This window comes from Hyperolius riggenbachi, chromosome 9 (assembly GCF_040937935.1).
Source record: "Hyperolius riggenbachi isolate aHypRig1 chromosome 9, aHypRig1.pri, whole genome shotgun sequence".
In the NCBI taxonomy this organism is placed as follows: domain Eukaryota; kingdom Metazoa; phylum Chordata; class Amphibia; order Anura; family Hyperoliidae; genus Hyperolius; species Hyperolius riggenbachi.
Genome location: NC_090654.1, coordinates 263,736,576 through 263,756,278, shown reverse-complemented (window position 1 = coordinate 263,756,278; position 19,703 = coordinate 263,736,576). Strand labels below are relative to the sequence as shown.

The window sequence follows — 19,703 nt, the reverse complement described above, 5'->3', positions numbered from 1 at the left end:
TGGATATTGCCTGGCTATCCCGCTGAGCTCTTTGACTCCTCTACCTCAGGGCTTTTCAATCTTTTCACTAATTGTACCATTTTTATCACCTGAAAATTTACAAGTACCACCCGTGCGCCTGTGTAGTAGAGTGCACCTGATCAGGCTCAGCTGTTTCCACCAAAATCCAAGCGGAGAGCTGCTACTGCTTATGCGGGTATGCTGACAAGGAGATCTTCAGGGCATCCTATCGCTGGATCCCCTCTACTGTGCAGGAAGGGGGAAGCCTCTTTAGCCCCCGAGGTCCTCGCTGTGCTGCCCTACAGATTAGTTCAGACCTCAGATCAGCAGTAGCTCGACTGTCACTGTGCACCATTCACCTGGCTGTCTCTTCACCGCTTATCTGAGGTCTGAAGTACATGCCGAAGGGCAGCACAGCGAGGAGCAAGCGAGGGGGAACTGAACTTTATGAAACCAGGATGGGACCAGGACAAGTGGCAGACAAACCTGGTGTGTACCACCTGGCCAACAGCAAAGTACCACTGGTGGTACGCGTACCACAGGTTGAAAAGCCCTGCTCTACCTCGTTTAGCCATAGACCCTAAACCAGCATGACGCAGATCAGGCGTTTCTGACAGTACTGTCAAATATATATACATGCTTGTTTTCGGTGTTATTCAGGCACTACTGCAGCCAAATAGATCAGCAGGGCTGCCAGGCAACTGGTATTGTTTACAAGGCAATAAACATGGCAGCCTTCATACACTTCTTGCTTCAGGTGTACTTTAAGTTTTATTTTTTTCCCCTTTCCCTCCTCTCACTTTGCCACTCCCCCTTTCTCTCCTCTACCCCCAATTCCTCCCTCCCTCTTATCTCTCATCCATTCCCTCTTTTCTCATTACCCCTCCTCTCTCATTTCCATTTCTCCTCCTCCCTTTATCATTCCCCTTCTCTCTAATTTCCCTTTCCCCTCCACCCTTTATCATTTATCCTCATCTCTCATTTTCCCTTCCACTACCTCCCTCATTCCCCCTTTCCTTACCTCCTTCATTTCCCCTTCCTCTACCTCCCTAATTTCCCCTTCCCATACGTCCTTCATTTCCCCTTCCTCTACCTCCCTCATTTCCCCTTACCTTACCTCCCTCATTTCCCCTCCTCCCTCCTTTCCCCTTCCACTACTTCCCTTCTTCATCCCCCCCCCCCCCCCCCTCATTACCCCTTCCTTACCTCCCTCAATTCCCCTTCCCTTATCTCCTTCATTTCCCCTACTCTCTCATTTCCCCTTCCCTTACCTCCCTCAATTCTCATTCCCTTACCTCCTTCATTTCTCCTGCTCTCTCATTTCCCCTTCCACTACCTCCCTCATTTCCCCTTCCACTACCTCCCTCATTTCCCCTTCCACTACCTCCCTCAATTCCCCTTCCACTACCTCCCTCAATTCCCCTTCCACTACCTCCCTCAATTCCCCTTCCACTACCTCCCTCATTTCCCCTTCCACTACCTCCCTCAATTCCCCTTCCACTACCTCCCTCATTTCCCCTTCCACTACCTCCCTCATTTCCCCTTCCCTTATCTCCCTCATTTCCCCTTCCACTACCTCCCTCATTTCCCCTTCCACTACCTCCTTCATTTCCCCTTCCACTACCTCCCTCATTTCCCCTTCCACTACCTCCCTCAATTCCCCTTCCACTACCTCCCTCAATTCCCCTTCCACTACCTCCCTCATTTCCCCTTCCACTACCTCCCTCAATTCCCCTTCCACTACCTCCCTCATTTCCCCTTCCACTACCTCCTTCATTTCCCCTTCCACTACCTCCCTCATTTCCCCTTCCACTACCTCCCTCATTTCCCCTTCCACTACCTCCCTCATTTCCCCTTCCACTACCTCCCTCATTTCCCCTTCCACTACCTCCCTCATTTCCCCTTCCACTACCTCCCTCATTTCCCCTTCCCTTACCTCCCTCATTTCCCCTTCCACTACCTCCCTCATTTCCCCTTCCACTACCTCCCTCATTTCCTCTTCCACTACCTCCCTCATTTCCCCTTCCTTACCTCCCTCATTTCCCCTTCCACTATCTCCCTCATTTACCCTTCCACTACCTCCCTCATTTCCCCTTCCACTACCTCCCTCATTCCCACTTCCCCTGTCTTACTCCTTTCCTCTTTTCTTTTACACTAGGGGGTCTGCACCACATTTATTAGCTTTGCAGATTTCCCACTTTTTATATATTTGACAGATAAAAAAGCACAAACAATCAGATCTGATGGGTGTATTTTTTTTATTAAAATACAGGTAAAAACATTGGCTAACTGATATGTATTTAAGGCACCTTATTGTGGAGACTGTGGGTTTCTGTTCTGCGTATCAATTTAAGAGGAACACGAGCCAGGAAAATGGGAGTGTCCGGGGTGTGAGGGGGTCCGTGGCGGTTGGCTAAGGGTGGCAGCCATGTGACTCCATCCAGTCACCAACAGAGCGCTACTCTTTCATTGGTGCCTTTCATACCCACATCACTGCTACCCTGGCCACCCGACCGGTGGTTGAGGACCCCCGCCGCCCCGCACGGTCTTTGTCCAGTTTTCCGTCCCGCGTTCCCTTCTGTGTAATTCAACATGCGAGTTGGTGGCTGGCAAAGGAGGAGCCACACAGGACCCCCAATCCGAGTCCTGCTTGCCAGTGGCGTATTGTCGGTGCGTTTTTTTTTTTTTATATATAAAAGACCTCTAGTGGTATTGAGCTTAAATGAAGAGGATAAACTGGGAAAGACCTTCCTTATATCTAAAGCTAGTCTGAAAAATACTTATAAAAAATATATATATAAAAATACGCACAAGTCAAATAGATAACATGAAGACTGAAAATAGGTGGAAAAAAAACAAACAAAAAAGAAACTGACTCTAAAGAGGCGTGGGCCTCGCTCGGAAAGTGACGGACGCTGCTGCGCCCTCCTGCGAATTGTCGACAATGTAAAAAGACACTTTTGGTGATCACAGCGTAATAACAGGTTCAAGTCACATCGGGAAGTCGCACAAAGTAGCGAAATCCATCCGCGTAGCGATACTTGTAAAGTTCAATCCACCGCCAGTCACATGACCAGAACAAGGTGGAGTCGGTGGTTCTGCAGGGAGGGTACTCGGTGGATCCATGTGGTGGGGGACAGTTTGTTCCCCCTAAGCTGATAGATACGGAGAGCAGTTTCAGGCGCCATTGATGTGGTAGAGTCAGATACGGAAAGAGGCAAGCACTAGAAGATTTTCAGGTGAGGGTCTGGCAGGACAGATGACAGAGATCAGAGGGGGGTGGGGCAGGATGGAAGGGGGGGGTGTTATCAATAAAAATCTGACATGTTGCTGTGTTACAGTACGACAGAATATCAATACAGTACATGATATACGGCACAGGATGCCGAAACCGCAGCCGTGGAGATGAGTTATGGCTTCACCGTGCCGGACGGGACCTGCCCTCCGTCTGTGTCACCCATCTCCATGGCTGGGACTTGAACCCTGATCGTCCCAGCGACAGGATGTGTGCAACAGCGACAAAACCCTGAGGCCGGTTTCACACTTCTAACGGGCGTTGTGGGAGCCGTGCGACGATCGAAGCGCACGGCTAAAATTAGCCTTTGGAGTTTACCGTGGCAATGCAGGGTAAGCTCCCTTCTGGCTGCAGGCCAAGCAGGAAGTGAGGCAAGCAGTGCCATAAACGTACACGCCATCCGGTCGCTGCACTTCACCGCAGCAGTCTGTGCAGGGGCTGGCAGGCAGTCTAAGCGGGGCAGGCAGGACTTTGCATGGATTGGTGAGCAGTCTGTGCTGGGGTGGACTGTGCATGGATGGGCCAACAGTCTGTGCGGGGGTGGACCGTGCATGGATTGGCCAGCAGTATGTAATGGGGTGGACCGTGCATGGATTGGCCCTTAGTCTGCGGGGGTGGGCCATGCATGGATTGGTCAGCAGTCTAAGCGGGGCAGGCAGGACTTTGCATAGATTGGTCAGCAGTCTGTGCGGGGGTGGACCGTGCATGGATTGGCCAGCAGTCTGTGCTGGGGTGGATCGTGCATGGATTGGCCAGCAGTCTAAACTGGAGAAAAACCATGCATTGATTGGCCGGGAGTCTGTGCAGAAGGAGGGCCATGCATGAATTGTGCAGCAAAGGTTTGGTCGGCGGTCTGTACGGGGGAGGACTGTGCATAGACTGGCTGGCAGTCTGTGTGTGGAGGGAGGGAGGACTGTGCATGGATTGGCTGGTGGTCTGTGTGTGTGTGGGGGGGGGAGGACTGTGCATGGATTGGCCAGCAGTCTGTGCGGGGGAGCACTGTGCATGGATTGTCCAGCAGTCTGTGCAGGAGAAGGACTGTGCATGGATTGGCTGACAGTCTGTGTGGGGATGGACCGTGCATGGATTGGCCAGCAGTCTGTGCGGGGGTGGACCGTGCATGGATTGGCCAGCAGTCTGTGCTGGGGTGGACTGTGCATGGATTGGCCAGCAGTCTGTGCAGGAGAAGGACTGTGCATGGATTGGCTGGCAGTCTGTGTGGGAGAAGGACCGTGCGCAGTTTGGCCAGCAGTCTATGTGGGGGAGAACTGTGCATAGATTGGCTAGCAGTTTGTGCTGGGGAGGATGGATGGATTGGAAGGCGGTCTGTGCAAGGGGGGACTGTGCATAGATTTGCCGGCAGTCTGTGTGGGGGAACACTGCATGTATTGGCCAACAGTTTGTGCGGGGGAGGACTGTGCATGGATTGTCCAGCAGTTTGTCCAGGATGAGTACCTTGCATGGATTACCCTGCAGTCCGTGCAGGGGAGAAATATGCATGGATTGGCTAGCAGTCTTTCCAGGAGGAGGACTGTGCATGGATTGTTCAGCAGTTTGTCCAGGATAAGTACCTTGCATGGATTACGTGGCAGCCCATGCAGGGGAGAAATATGCATGGATTGGCTAGCAGTCTTTCCAGGAGGAGGACTGTGCATGGATTAGCCGGTTCAAGGATCTGCACACCCATATTGACAATTTAAAAGCAACTTTTTAAAGTGACTTTTTTCCAATATTATAAAGTTAGGAGTTTGGTGGCCTTAGGAGAGTCCGGTAATCTGATGGCCAAAGAAGCTTGTGAGGGGCAGTCACAGTTGGTACCCCCCACTCACACACACACTTCCGCTAGATTATTTCTGTAGACAATATATGATATCACAATTGTTCACATCTGCCAGGGTGGACAGATGGGAGGGGGGGAGGCAGGCCTCAGTGGCCAGACCTCTGTATCCCAGGTAGGCTTCAGTTTCATGATAGACTATGGTTCTAAAGGTTAGGATGAAATGTTAGGTGTACTTTTGTGTTTAAGTACGACTATCCTTCCAGCCCTTCTTTAGAACTTTCAGTCCTTTAGACCCATCAGTTCCTCAGATCTTACCAGCTTCACAGTCTTTCTTAAGCTGGCCACTAACTATCCAATCTTTTTCATCCAATCTTACCATTTCTATGTAATATAAGGTAACTGCCTAAATGATCCATTCAGTACATTCACTCAGTTTACCTTCCTACTACATAGATTGGGAAAGATTGGATGAAAAAGATTGGATCATTAGTAGCCACCCTAAAGCCTCATCTACACGAGGCGATCCGCCTCTTCCGCATCCACGCGTGTACACGCCGCGTCCCCGCTCGCGCGCCGGATACGATTCCCCGCCTGTGGCCCTTATCTTCCGCTCGATTCCCTGCCATTGTCCCCTTGCGGGAAACAAGCAGGGAATCGGCAGTGGCAAGATCCGACCTGTCGGATCTTATCAATCGAGCCGCATCAGCGGCTCTATTGATAAGTAACATCGGCACGTGTAGATGAGGCTTTAGAGATCGTACGGTGGGTTTGGAAGACTGCACTGCAAAGACATAAATCTGGGAAAAGGCTATAGACTGCCTTAGTGATGGAACATGGCTCATGCCTGAAATAAATTTCACAGTTTAGTAAAACCTAATCTACTGACTTATGTTGTAATTCTGAACAACGGCCGGTTTTGGGGGGGATCACAGCCTATTTCTGCAGATGCCAGATGTGTGTTGAAGGATCTGGCTTGGAATAGGCTTTCTGTGGACTGGAGAAGGGACAGAACATGATGGTCGGGGTTTGTGTTGTGTGTTAGGTGTGTGTTTGTCTCTACACACTTCTTGCAGCGTACAGTCTGTACCGGACCTAGCAGTGCGTACAGAGTGTCGGTGACGTCTGTGCTATAGCGTGCCATTCGGCCCTCCGGACCTGCTTCTAAAGGGAGTGTTGGTGTTTCTTGTCAGCGTCACCTGTCAAACTCTTGCCTAGAGCCTCTTTCTAATTGGCGCTGCGCTTGTCGCTGCACGGGACTAAGTAGCACTGGGGAGGCATATTTATGATTGCGTTTATGCTCCTCTGGGTTCGCACATGATGACAATTAAAAATAAAATTGTTAAGCCTGCATTCTCCGGCAAACACAGGGACCTGAACCTGCAGATTGCTTCCTGATGGGAGAATGGAGTATAGATGCTCTCCCACCGTGTCAGTTCTGGAACCAGAACAACGTCCGCCCTGCCGGCGGATGAGAATATAATAAATAACACGACCGGTGGAATAAATAGGAGGTGGGTGTTTGTGTGTGTGGCCTGCGTCTTCCTCTTCTTCGCTTGATGTCATCTCTGTATGAAATTTCCCAGGAACCAGAGAAGTTCACTCGGAATTTCCAGCAGCTGTCAGATGCTAACTCCGTCTCAGATGTTCTTGTTTGATTTCTTAAACTATTGTAACTTTCCCTTCTTGCCTTTTTTTTCCCCTGTTTTATTAGTGTTGTTTTGAGGTTCTTCAGCTTCTTACCACACCCTCATCTTCCGAAGTTCTGCCGAGATTCTGCTGCAGATTGAGTGAAAACACAGCGGCCTGAGGTCTGCCAGAGACAAGGGTCACAGTAAGGATAATTTCACACATCTGGGTTGTGGCTTCTTGCAGTAAACTTTTTGTGGTCATTTTCTTGCCTTTTGGTCCTTTTTTTTATAAATTTTTTTTTTTTACTTTTTTCTGAAAATCCATTAGTTTAGGTCCGTGTATAGTCCTGTAGACCTGCTATAGTTAGAATAGTCTGGGGTTCTTCTCTACTCGTTTTCTTGCGAGCTGTTCTCAAGTCCAGATCGAGAAGTTTCTTCACTTGCCTTGTTCTTCCCAAAGGTAAATTCCAGCCATTGCCTCACTTCTTGAAGGTTGTAGAAGAATGGCCCTTTACCTCCGAGGTATACAATTTTTTGACTCTGTATGATGCACACCCTTTCGAAGGAGACCCCATAGGCTACGTTGGTGTTATTGTCCATGCAGTCTGCCACCACCTGGCACTGCGGGGGGAGGGAAAATTGCTCAAGGAGCTTGTTGGCAGCAGCACAACGTTCTTCTTGGTTCTGGTGCTTTTTCACTTCGTAAGAAGAGGCGCCAGGAGCAGCCCAGCCATCTGACGGATGAGCCTCGTCGATGTACACCAACAGGAAGTCAGCGAAACCGGAGAACTCTTCCACCATCTTGCTGAAGGCAGGCAGCTGGCTTATGAAGGGGGGTCAGGTGGCAGACCCAAAGTTAACCACGAGAGGGCGTTCTGAACTGGCAAAGTCCAGGAGGTGACAGGGCGAGCCATGGCTCTCTGAAGTGATGGTGGCATTCTTGCTGGATACTTGCACAACGTTGGAGTTGGGAGCGTCGCCTCCCAGCTTCACCTGCAGAATAGCAAAAAAATTAACTTTAGTAATCTTTTAAGAAAAAGTGTTTTATAAAAAGTTCCACACTACAGTCAACAGCTAAATTCCATTAGATAACAAAGACAAATCTATATCTACTAGTCATTTAGCCATAACGGGCGGTAAAGAACAGTGGCGCCCCCTGCCATAATGGGTGACTGGCCCTTCATGATGGGTGACTGGCCCTTCATGATGGGTGACTGGCCCTTCATGATGGGTGACTGGCCCTTCATGATGGGTGACTGGCCCTTCATGATGGGTGACCGGTCTGCCATGATGGATAATTGGCACTCCATAATGGGTGATTGGCCTGCCATGATGGATGACCAGCCTGCCATGATGGAGGACTGGCTTGGTTTGATAGGTGAGTGGCCTTCCATGATGTAACAATGTGCCCTCCAATACCAGAGCTGGGTTGCTATGTGCCCACAGGTATCCGAATTAGGTAGCCTTGAGCCCCCAGATATTAGAATTAGGTAACCATGTGCCCTCAGATAACCGAATTGGGGGGCTGTATGCATGCAGATATTAGAATTAGGTAGCTGTGTGCCGCCAGACATCAGCATTGGGTAGCCATGTGCCTACAGATATTAGAATTAAGCTGCCATGCACCAGTGCCTGCTACCTCCTAGACCAGCCTTTCTCAACCTTTTTACCCTGGAGGAACCCTGCAAAAAAACTTTTGGATCGCAAGGAACCCCTGCAAACAATTTTTTGATCTTGAGGAACCCCTGCATTTATTTAGCAGGAGGCATGATCTTTAAAAGTATGTGTAGCTGTTTATTTCACTACTCCCTATTACACTGCCACTCATTATACTGTCTCCTGAGCCCCCAATTTAGTGCTTCTTGTTACAGTACCACCTATTATAGTGTGCTCTATTATACTTCCCCCACGATGGGGAAAAATGCCAAGGAACCCCTGCAGAGTACTCAAGGAACCCTGGGGTTCCTGGGAACCCTGGTTGAGAAAGCCTGTCCTAGACAGTCTGATTTCACAGCAACTTTCACAGCAAAGTGCCGTTCTAATGCTGGGAATACAACATAAGTTTTTTCAGCAGATAGATGGATAGATAATTTCCGACATGCCCGATCTTATTTTTGATCGTTTTTTCTGATCGATTTCTGTGAAAATAAGATCGGACAGTAAATTGATTGAAAAATCTCATTGTGTATTCCCAGCATAAGGAATAATGCTCATGTGAGTGCCGCTCTGAGGTCAGGTTCTGGGATAATCTGATTTCACTGCAACTTTCACAGCAAAGTGCAGCTCTAAGGAACAAAGCTGCTGAGAAATCTGTGGTGCATTTTCCAACATTACCCATCCTGTCAAGACAAGACAAATAACATTTATATTATGCTTTTCTCCTGGTGGACTCAAAGCGCCAGAGCTGCAGCCACTAGGACACATTCTATAAGCACTAGCAGTGTTAGGTCTTGCCCATGGTCTCCTTACTGAATAAGTGCTGGCTTACTGAACAGGAAGAGCCAAGATTTTAACCCGGGTCACCTGTATCAGAGGCGGAGCCCTTAAACCGTACACTATCCAAGGCAGGTCCACGTTACCCAGAAGCCTGAGGAGACTGTCATGACAAACCAGTTAAATTGGAAGGATTGGAATAATGCAGAATGTGGCGAAGAAATGGTAAAAGCACATCAACTGTCTGATAGGGATTTATTTATATTCCTGTTTATATGTGGAATTAGCTTTATGTGCTTTTTTTTTTAAATCCTTAAACCTTTTATAGCAAGAAGCTAGCGTATAGATTTATTGTGCAAAGTATATTAAAATGATTTGTTTTCTTTCTATCGATTCGCTGCTTCTTGTGGAACATCTGCAAAAGTTACTGAGCAAAAAATTGTTTTTCTTAATTTTCTAAAACCTTTATGCGCTATCTGAGGACACGGGAGATATTTATGAAAGTGCGCTGAGCCAGCCGCACAGCACGTCCAGAAATGATGGCCCCAGGGTCGTCGTACATCTAGCAGACAAACAATCTCCGCCTCTGTCACATGACATGGGACAGTAGCTACATGGTGATTGGCTGACTGCACGGCACTTGTAGATGGACCTGTATCGCCGCCGGGAACAAGTAGTGTATACCGCTCCGTTGCCGCTCTACATTATGTACAGCCCTCTTAGCTCCTGGCCTGCTGACGTGTGTGTGTGTGTGTGTGTGTGTGTGTGTGTGTGTGTGTGTGTGTGTGTGTGTGTGTGTGTGTGTGTGTGTGTGTGTGTGTGTGTGTGCGCGCGCGGTATGTGTGTGTGCGTGCGTGCGTGGTGTGTGTGGTTGGTGTGTGTGTGTGTGCGTGCGTGCGTGTACGTGTGTGTGTGTCTGTGTGTGTGTGTGGTTTGGGGTGGCCCAATGTAGTTACGCCCCTGTTATAGTAGCACATAGGGAGACACTGCAGGATGCAAACACTCTAGCACTTGCACTCTGTCTTCTCTGGGTGTGGTATAAGAAATCCCTCCCCCAGCATTCAGTGCTTCTGCCTGTGCAGGGATTCCTAGAAAGAGTGTGAGGAGCTGACCCCATCTCAGATTTGTTTGTAAGTGGCTGTGTAAATACAATCAGATAAGACAAAGTTAAAGAGGACTCCCACACTAATTTCCAAAAACCTGCAGTCTTGCTGTAAAAAAAAAAGTTTACCTGCGGTGTGATGACCCATGCATCCGTCCCGAAGACCCCGCATCACTCCACTTCTGGCTCCTGCCCCCCCCCCCCCCCTCCCGCAAAAAAACCCCACCATTTTTCTATGTGGAGAAAGGAGAGGCGGGGGCCGGTGCCAGAAGTGGAGTCATGTGGAGTATTCGGAATGGCTTCACAGGACATCACACCACAGGTAAGTATAACTTTTCTTTTTTACAGCAAGACTGCAGGTTTTTGGAAATGAGTCTGGAGGTCTGCTTTAAAGGGAACCTAAACTGAGAATGATATGGATTGTTCATTTTAAAATAAAACCAGTTGCCTGACACTCCTGCTGATCCTGTGTCTCTAATGCCTTCACCCATAGCCCCTCAACAAGCATGCAGATCAGGTGCTCTGACTGAAGTCAGACTGGATTAGCTGCATACTTATCTCAGGTCTGTGATTCCGCCACTACTGCAGCCAAAGAAATCAGCAGGACTGCCAGGCAACTGGTATTGCTTAAAAGGAAACATCCATATCCCTCTCAGTTAAGGTTCCCTTTAAGGTACCTATACATCTAGCAATGATGGACAGATCCTCGCCTCCTCTGCTGTTCTTTGTCGTTTTTTATTTGTTCTGGCGTCAGTACATGCGCGTGGTAGTGGAGTAGTGACAATTGAAAAAGACGCTGGACACCGGAGGAGGTGAGGATTCGTGCTGGCATGACATGTCAGCCTTCCACACTCGCCACGGGCAGGAGGGGACACATACACTTGGGGTCTATTGGTCGTCGGGGAAGTGGACACCATTCCCGCTGCGTACCCGATCAAGCCCTTGTCCAGGGTCATTTTTCTGGAAAGGCCACCATGGCTTGGGCCTTGGGCGGCAGTTGGCCAAGGGGCGGCTGGACATGGAAGAATGATCGCTGCATATGGAATACAGAGGTTGCAAATAAGGAGCAACATGTGGAAATAGGGAGCTGCTGGCCAAGGGACCTATATAGAACTGAAGGAGGCTGCTGTACATGAATGTGAGACATGGAAGAGGGGGTTGCACAAGGAATAGGAGGGGGTGGCTGTACATGAATAATATATATGGAAGAAGGGGCTACACAAAGAATACAAGGGGGCTGCTGTACAAGAATGTGAGATATGGAAGAGGGGGCTGCACAAGGAATAGGAGGGGGCTGCTGTACATGAACAATAGACCTGGAAGAAGGGGCTGCAGAAAGAATGGGGTGGGGGTTGCTGCACATGGAAGGGGAGCTGCAAGAAAGTTGGCCTAGGGGCGGAAAAAGTATAAATCTGGCCTTGCTTGTGACTGAGATCTTCCAGCATGCCCACTTTTCGGGCAGCCCTGGTGCGACGTTAATTGATCTGATCTAAACATTTTCTCTTTTTCTCCTGTCGGACTCAAAGCGCTCAAGAGCTGCAGCCACTGAGACGTGCTTAAGAGACCACCCTGCAGTGTTAGGGAGTCTGGCCTTGTACTCCTTACTGAATAGGTACTGACCCTAGCCAGGATTCAAGCCTGGACTCCCATGTCAAAGGTGGTGCCCTTAACCAGTCCTCTATCCAGCCAGCCTCCAAGTAATGTTCCATTTCTGTGAATGACCATTGCTACTGTCACAGGGGTGTGAAGTGTCTCGTGATTGGCTAAAGAGAGTTAAAATGTTCCCTCTCCATTTAGTGAAGGTTCTCCTCACTAAACAATTTGGCCATCCCTGGAGAGTTCCTCTGTAGAGGATCATCATCACAGCATCTAATAAATCCTCCTAACGCGACAAGCACTACTGCGAGTGGCGGTGACTTCCTTCCTCCGGACCGGCGGCAGGAGCGCAGAGTCCCCCGGCTGGGGCGGAAGGGCCTCAGCCTGCTGGGGGAAGTTCCTTACACAAAAGGTTAATATTTATTACTGAAATCAAGCCAGAAATATCAGCTAGTAAATTCACATCATTAGTGGCAATGACAGGCCCACTAAATCTGCCGGCGCACCTGGCTTCTCGCAAGCGCTCTAGCCCAAGGTCAAATACAAGTGGATGGAGAAAGCGCAGAGCCAGCTCCCTCCCGTACCTGAAGACGCAGATCCGACGATCGGAGACGGACGGCGGTGGTTCTCACAACCGCTATTTATACAGTCATTAAAACTACTCGCACAGGTGAAAAAAATTACTGCAATCCCACAGAAGGCTTGCTGATGGCGGAACAGAAGGCGCGGGATCTACATTACACTTGCCATTCCACGGCGAGGCGTCACATGGGGCAAACCTATGACGTCATTATGCCATCGTGGGCATGCGCAGAGTGCTCCTGGCCATGCGCGTGCCTGCGCACTACCACCCAACTCAGGTGACCTTGACTCAGCTGCTACGGAGGTATTACGGAATAAAGGAGGAGGGCGGAGGAGAACGGGGGGAGGGGGGGAGCAGTGGGCATGTGAACTGCACCGCATACATGCCTGTTGCCCCATTTTTAGCATATTGTTCAGCTCTGGTATCCTTTAACCACTTCACATCCAGACTTTGTTTACCCCTTATGGACCAGAGCAGTTCTGACATTTTAGCTGTATCCTTATTTAATCAGCAATAATGTTATCCCTACTTATGACACCTAAATGAAATATATATCATTTTTTTCAAGACTAACCAGGCTTTCATTATATGGCATTTTTCCCTCAAACAATTTTGTTTTCTAAGCATTTTAATAGGAAATTTTTTTTTATAGTAACAGTCAATCTTTTTGGCTTAGGGAACATATATTCCATTTCACCAATTAGTGCTGGAGGTTTTGTACAGGAGCAAGCCCAATTGTGCACAGTTGTGATACAACTACAAGATGTATAACTACGTCCTCGTGGCTTTGATTAAGTCACAGAGGACTTAGATATACTGTAGTGGTGGAAAAAAGTGGTTAAATAAAAACATTTATTTACAGCTGATACAAATCCTGCACTAAATCTGCAGTGTGTTTACTCCCTACTTTCAAGGAAGCAGACACATTGTTACATCCTGTATCTACAAATTAGCTGCTCTGCTGAGTCAGACAGCTGACGCAAATTACAGTTGTGATTAGTCACAGATGAGGGGGAATAGACAGGCTAAACTCTCTAAATACATACAGTGTGTATTTCTTTGTTTTCCTTCCGTCCTGTGCAAGAGTTCAGGTCCACTTTTAAAGAGGTTTATTTTATACAGAAAAAGCTGTTTTTGTATTACCTTCTGCAGGATTTTGCATGAGGGGGGAATGCGCAGAGATAAAACACCTGCATCCTGATTGCACTCAGGCTGATATGCGCATTGTTATCTCCAGTTATAGTTTTGTGACGCGACATCAAAAATGTAAACATTTCTATATAAACGTGCGTTGCCTGGAGGGAGCGATGAATTTCAGAGGACGGATTCCTCCATTCTAGCAGTGATTGTCCCAGCGGTATAATACCTGGGCGCTGCATAAACACAGCAAGTCAAGAACGTGGTGGCGCACATGGGCAGACTCTGACATCACAGCCCGAAATATCAGCAGAAAAGCCCTTAAAGAGACTCTGTATCCCCAAAAAATTCCCCTGGGGGGGTACTCGCCTTGGTAGGGGGAAGCCTCAGGGTCCCAATGAGGCTTCCCCCATCCCTGTAGCTGCAGGCAGTCCAGCGCTGGCTCCCCCGAAGTGTCCCGCAATCCTCCCTCGACAAGCGCTGATTTATTTAACTTTCCTGGCTCCAGCGGGGGCGCTGTTGCGGCAAACCGTACGGAAATACCCGATCTCTGTCGGGTTAGCTCTACTATGCAGGTGCAGGAGACTTGCGCCTGCGCAGCAGAGCGGGCCGACAGCGATCGGGTATTTCCGCCTATCTCTGAGCGGAGAGACAATACTGCGCCTGCACAGGAGACGGGAAGGTAAATATTTACATGCCCGCCGTTCGGAGGGGCACGGCGAGACCGGCGTGGGACACAGAAGGCGGGGGAAGCCTCGATAGGATCCGGTGGCGTCCCCCTCCCAAGGTGAGTACCCCCCAGGGGAACTTTTTGTAGTTACAGGTTTTCTTTAAGATTACAGACTACAGGCTGTTTTCTTGACTTCAGCAATTCTCTTAGAATTGGATAATAGTTTGAAATGTTCTATTGCGCTTAAACCAAAAAGGATGATATGATGAATTGTATGTGTAGTACGGATAATAAATTAAAACATTAGTAGCAAAGAAAAGAGGCTCATATTTTATTTTTTTAACTACAGATGTTAACTTAAAGCTGAATTATCGCAAATACCTTCTGGTTTAAGAAGGCAAATCGCACTAGAGCAAGCCATACACTCGTTAGATTCGCAGCAGATAGATTTCTGATCTATCTGATGTGTTTAGGAACATTTTTTACTAGGAACAGATTTCCAATAGATTTCAGTATGAAATCTATTGAAAATCGATCTGATGGCATTTTTTTGCCATCAGATTTCCATTCGGTCCAATGCAAAATAAGCCTAGATTTTCCAGCATGTCAGATCGATTGAAATCGATCAAAATTGGTCGCAAATCGATTTGGTCAATCGATTTGCGATCGATCGGCCGCTAATTGGCTCAGTGTATGGGCACCTTAAGCGTCGTTTTTTTAGTAGGAGGGCATTTTGGTCTCTTTTAGTCCCCTGTACAGGTAGTCCCCGACTTACGATACGAGCGGCCTGGATTCTGTGATTCTGTGGGAACAAGTAAAAAAAAAAAAAATTTCAAATTGGAATTTTACAAGAAAACGAGCAACATATAAACATGTAAATATTACATAGAAATACACAAAACAGGGTCCCAGGTATGCATAGTAACTCTCGCAGGAGGTGAGAAAATCAATAAAAAAAAAATCTAAGTAAAAATTGCTTTTAAACTTACATAAGCAGGTACAGGGGACAGAGGTGACACAGAGGGGGACAGTGGGGTACAGAGGAGGTACAGGGGACAGAGGTGACACAGAGGGGGGCAGTGGGGTACAGAGGAGGTACAGGGGACAGAGGTGACACAGAGGGGGACACGGGAAGCACAGTGGGGTACAGAGGAGGTACAGGGGACAGAGGGGGACACTGGAGGCACAGAGGAGGTACAGGGGACAGAGGTGACAGAGGGGGACACTGGAGGTACAGGGGACAGAGGTGACACTGGAAGCACAGTGGGGTACAGAGGAGGTACAGGGGGCAGAGGTGACACAGAGGGGGACAGTGGAAGCACAGTGGGGTACAGAGGAGGTACAGGGGACAGAGGTGACACAGAGGGGGACACTGGAAGCACAGTGGGGTACAGAGGAGGTACAGGGGGCAGAGGTGACACAGAGGGGGACAGTGGAAGCACAGTGGGGTACAGAGGAAGTACAGGGGACAGAGGTGACACAGAGGGGGACACTGGAAGCACAGTGGGGTACAGAGGAGGTACAGGAGGCAGAGGTGACACAGAGGGGGACAGTGGAAGCACAGTGGGGGACAGCGGAGGTACAGGGGGCAGAGGAGGCACAGAGGGGGACACTGGAAGCACAGTGGGGGACAGAGGAGGTACAGGGGGCAGAGGTGACACAGAGGAGGACACTGGAAGCACAGTGGGGTACAGAGGAGGTACAGGGGCAGAGGCGACACAGAGGGGGACAGTGGAAGCACAGTGGGGGACAGTGGAAGCATAGTGGGGGACAGAGGAGGTACTGGGGACAGAGATGGCACAGCGTTTTGATTTAAGAACAGATTCAGGTTAAGAACGAACCTACAGTGCCTGTCTCAGGACCGCCTAATGCCGAAAGGCATCAAGTCCTGGGGTGGGGTTTTACAGGGGGTCCCTGCTTGAGTGACGGAAATCCGCGCCGCCATCAGTCTACCAGCGGCGATCGCCGATAGGAGACTGTTAGATGGCGAAACTCAGAATCAAAATCAGAATTTATTTCGCCAAGCACGGTTGGACCGTGCCCGGAATTGGGTTTGGCACGGTCCAACCGTGCTTGGCGAAATAAATTCTGATTCTGATTGTCCCCTAGTGCCGTCTCTTTACATTGTACAGCGCTGCGATCTACTGGGATCCTGTGGTCCTGAAGTGGTTAAAGGTTCCCTGGGGGGTACTTACCTCGTGAGGGGGAAGCCTCTGAATCCCATTGAGGCTTCCTCCATCTTTCTCCGTCTGATGTTGGTCTCGTTGGGCCCCTCTGAAGCTGCAGCCGACAATTTGTCAGGCTGGGGTGAAAGCGCAGTAGCACCTGCAATATTTACCTGCTCCAGTGCAGTAGCGGCTCTTGGCTCTGGATCAGGCAGAAATAGCCGATCCCAGTTGGGTCTGTTCTACTGCGCAGGAACAGCAGACTTGCGCCTGCGCAGTAGAGTAGACCCGACTGGGATCGGCTATTTCCGCCTGAGCCGAGAGCCGCTATTGCGCCTGCGCTGGAGCCGGGAAGGTAAATATTTACATTCTTGCTGTTCAGAGGGGCACAGTGAGACCACCGTGGAACGGAGGAGGACGGGGGAAGCCTCGATGGGATCCGGAGGCTTCCCCCTCCCGAGGTAAGTACCCCCCAGGGGCATATTTTTTTGTTACAAGTGATTCAGAAAACAGGACTGTATTCAGCCCAGTGGGTGGAAAAGCTCAGAGAAGCGATTTCGAATATAGAACTGAAGGTTTTTTTTTTTTAACTCTTCCTGTACTGGAAAACACTACGAAACTCTTCTTTGCTCCTAATGTTGTATTTCTTAGCTGTACTACACATACAATTCATTATCTCGTACGTATATTTTCGCTTCAGGTTTGCTTTAGATCCCGTTTCCAGTATCTTTTCCGCAGCTAGAAGACCTCTTGATGACGGTCCACGCCGCTGTATGGCTCCCTGCACACTGCAAATCTGTTTTGCGATTCCGATTCCAATTTGCAATTCTGATTTTCCCTGAATACAATCAACAGAAAAACGGAGGAAAAAACGCAGCATGCAGTAACGATTAAAAATCGGAATCGGATGTAAAAAACGATAAAAAATCGGAATCTCATGCAGTGTGCAGGGAGCCTTACACTGATCTAAAATGGACACCACAAAAATATTAGTGCACCAGGGCCCTCGAGTTCACTGATCTGGCTACTGAGGAATGCCCCAAGGAATGATTCTCATTGGTCCAGATTAACTGACCAATGGGGTGACCGTGCAGGAGATGGAAAGTTGCTTCAATCAGTCAAGCAGCATTTAGGCCTTGTTCACATCTAAAATCGCTGACGCCATCGTTTTTTTTCTTTTGTGCAGTTTTTTTAGCGCCTCCCAGCGCTTACCTGCGCGCTGTTTTTTTTTCTCGTTTTTTTTTTAATAAAGCGCTTTTATTACGTTAGTCAGGAATTGAACTCTTTGACCCGGAAATGAATAAATACAAAGTATTTATTCATGAAAGCGCTCGGGACATTGCTATATAAAGCGCTTTTTCAAGCGTTTTGCGATTTCCCTATACCTTCCATTGAGACAAATCACCCCAAAAATGGTACAGGCAGCACTTTGGTGAGCGGATCATAATTGAACCACTGAGATGTGAACGCTCTCATAGGGAATCATTGCACAAGCGTCAGGGAGTGAATTACAAAACCGCCCTGAAAAAGCACCTAGAAAAGAGCTTTTTACAAAAATGCAGCGCGCAGTGGAGCGCCGGTAGAAGAAAAAAAAACAGTGCATGAAAACGCAAAACGTTTGCGTTTTTAGGTGTGGATGAGGCTTCAATGAAAAGTATGTTTCACTTCTACTGTTAACACACGTTTACCGGGAACGCACTGCATGCAATGCATTACCATACCGCCACCCGCAACAAATTATACTGCACCCTCTGCACTGTGAACATCGCTAAAAGTGGTGCATCGCATACGGCAAGCCTCAATACACCACTGTGAACAAGGCCCTTCACTTCAGTGAGAGGGATATGGAGGCTGCCATATTTATTTCCTTAGGCCTGTTTCCACTAGTTCTGCATCAGTTTTTCTGGATCCAGGTTTCTGGATGTGGCTATTAGGCATTCATGAGTCAGTTTTTCTGCATTCAGAATCCGCGTGTAGTGGAAACAGGCCATTAAACAATACCAGTTGCCTGGCTAGCTTGCTGATCCTCTGCCTCTAATACTTTTAGCCATAGCCCCTGAACAAGCATGAAGCAGATCAGGTATTTCTGACATTATTGTCAGATGTGACAAGATTAGCTGCATGCTTGTTTCTGGTGTGATTCAGACACTACTGTAGCCAAATAGATCAGCAGGGCTGCCAGGCAACTAGTATGTTTTAAAAGGAATTACATATGGCAGCCTCTATATTCTTCTCAATTCAGGTGTCCTTTAAGCCAATCAGTAAAGCTATTCAGAGACTGAGGGGTTGATTCACTAAAGGTGGCCACACACAATACAATAAAATGATCCACTTTTACAGCATATCGATAAAAACGATCAGATCTCTCGAAAAAAAAAATCGAGTTTTTTTTTTTATTCGACTGAAAAATCCGATCGTATTTCCCGTTTTCTTTGATTTTTATAGATCCGGAATACCAGATATTTTTCTTCAATCTTACTAAAGATTGTATGGTGTGTGTTAGATTGTCAATTTATTAATATACACACCCTAGCAATTTTGTCAGTTTCCAATCATTTTTATCATAATTGGGGAAAGATTAAACATACGTGTGTGGTACATTGGTCATATTTTTGAAATGTTACAATCAGTCAGAAAAATGGATTGCAATTCTTAAATTGAACAGATATTTAAAAAATTGTATGGTGTGTGACCACCTTAAGACAAATAGCATGCCTTATCAGAGTTAACATGGCTTATCAGAGGAAACATGCCTTATCAGAGTTAATACGCCTTGTCAGAGTTGACATGCCTTGTCAGAGTTAGCACATCTTATCAGAGTTAACACGCCTTATCAGAGTAGCATAGAGAGCTACAAACTTATGCCTGCTAATTGGCAATAACGAGAGCTCCACTCGTCCTGCCCTGAACCCCTGCGGGTCCAATCACTTTATAGGACATTATCCTTACACTTTGATTGGCCCAATAGGCTGCCTGTCAAGTTTTCTGTCAAGTGACAGGCAGCCTGTTGGACCAATCAAAGTGAGGGGATAATGTCCTTTAAAGTGATTGGACCCGCGGGGGGTCAGGGCAGGACGAGTGGAGCTCTCATCACTGCCAATTAGCAGGCATACGTTCGTAGTGCTCGCTATGCTACTCTGATGAGGCATGTTGATTCTAAATGGCATGCTGTTTGTCTTAGTGCAGTGATCTGCAAACTTGGCTCTCCAGCTGTTCAGGAACTACAAGCTCCACAATGCATTTGCCTTTATGAATCATGACTGTGGCTGTCAGACTCCCGCAATGCATTGTGGGACTTGTAGTGCCTTAACAGC

The 19,703-nt window shown here is 48.1% G+C and overlaps 2 protein-coding genes across 2 annotated transcripts in view; one reads left to right on the top strand and one right to left on the bottom strand.

The window, feature by feature from the left end:
* Positions 1-2,241: 2,241 nt before the first annotated feature.
* Positions 2,242-19,703, bottom strand: part of DIO2 (iodothyronine deiodinase 2) — a 47,268-nt gene continuing 29,806 nt past the window's right edge. Inside the window, exon 2 of the mRNA XM_068254447.1 lies at positions 2,242-7,696. Coding sequence (XP_068110548.1) covers positions 7,091-7,696 — 606 coding nt within the window. The 3' untranslated portion in view covers positions 2,242-7,090. The remainder of the gene's footprint in view (positions 7,697-19,703) is intronic.
* The window catches only part of LOC137533616 (uncharacterized), a 75,557-nt gene continuing 63,721 nt past the window's right edge, over positions 7,868-19,703 (top strand). Inside the window, exon 1 of the mRNA XM_068254960.1 lies at positions 7,868-8,081. Coding sequence (XP_068111061.1) covers positions 7,868-8,081 — 214 coding nt within the window. The remainder of the gene's footprint in view (positions 8,082-19,703) is intronic.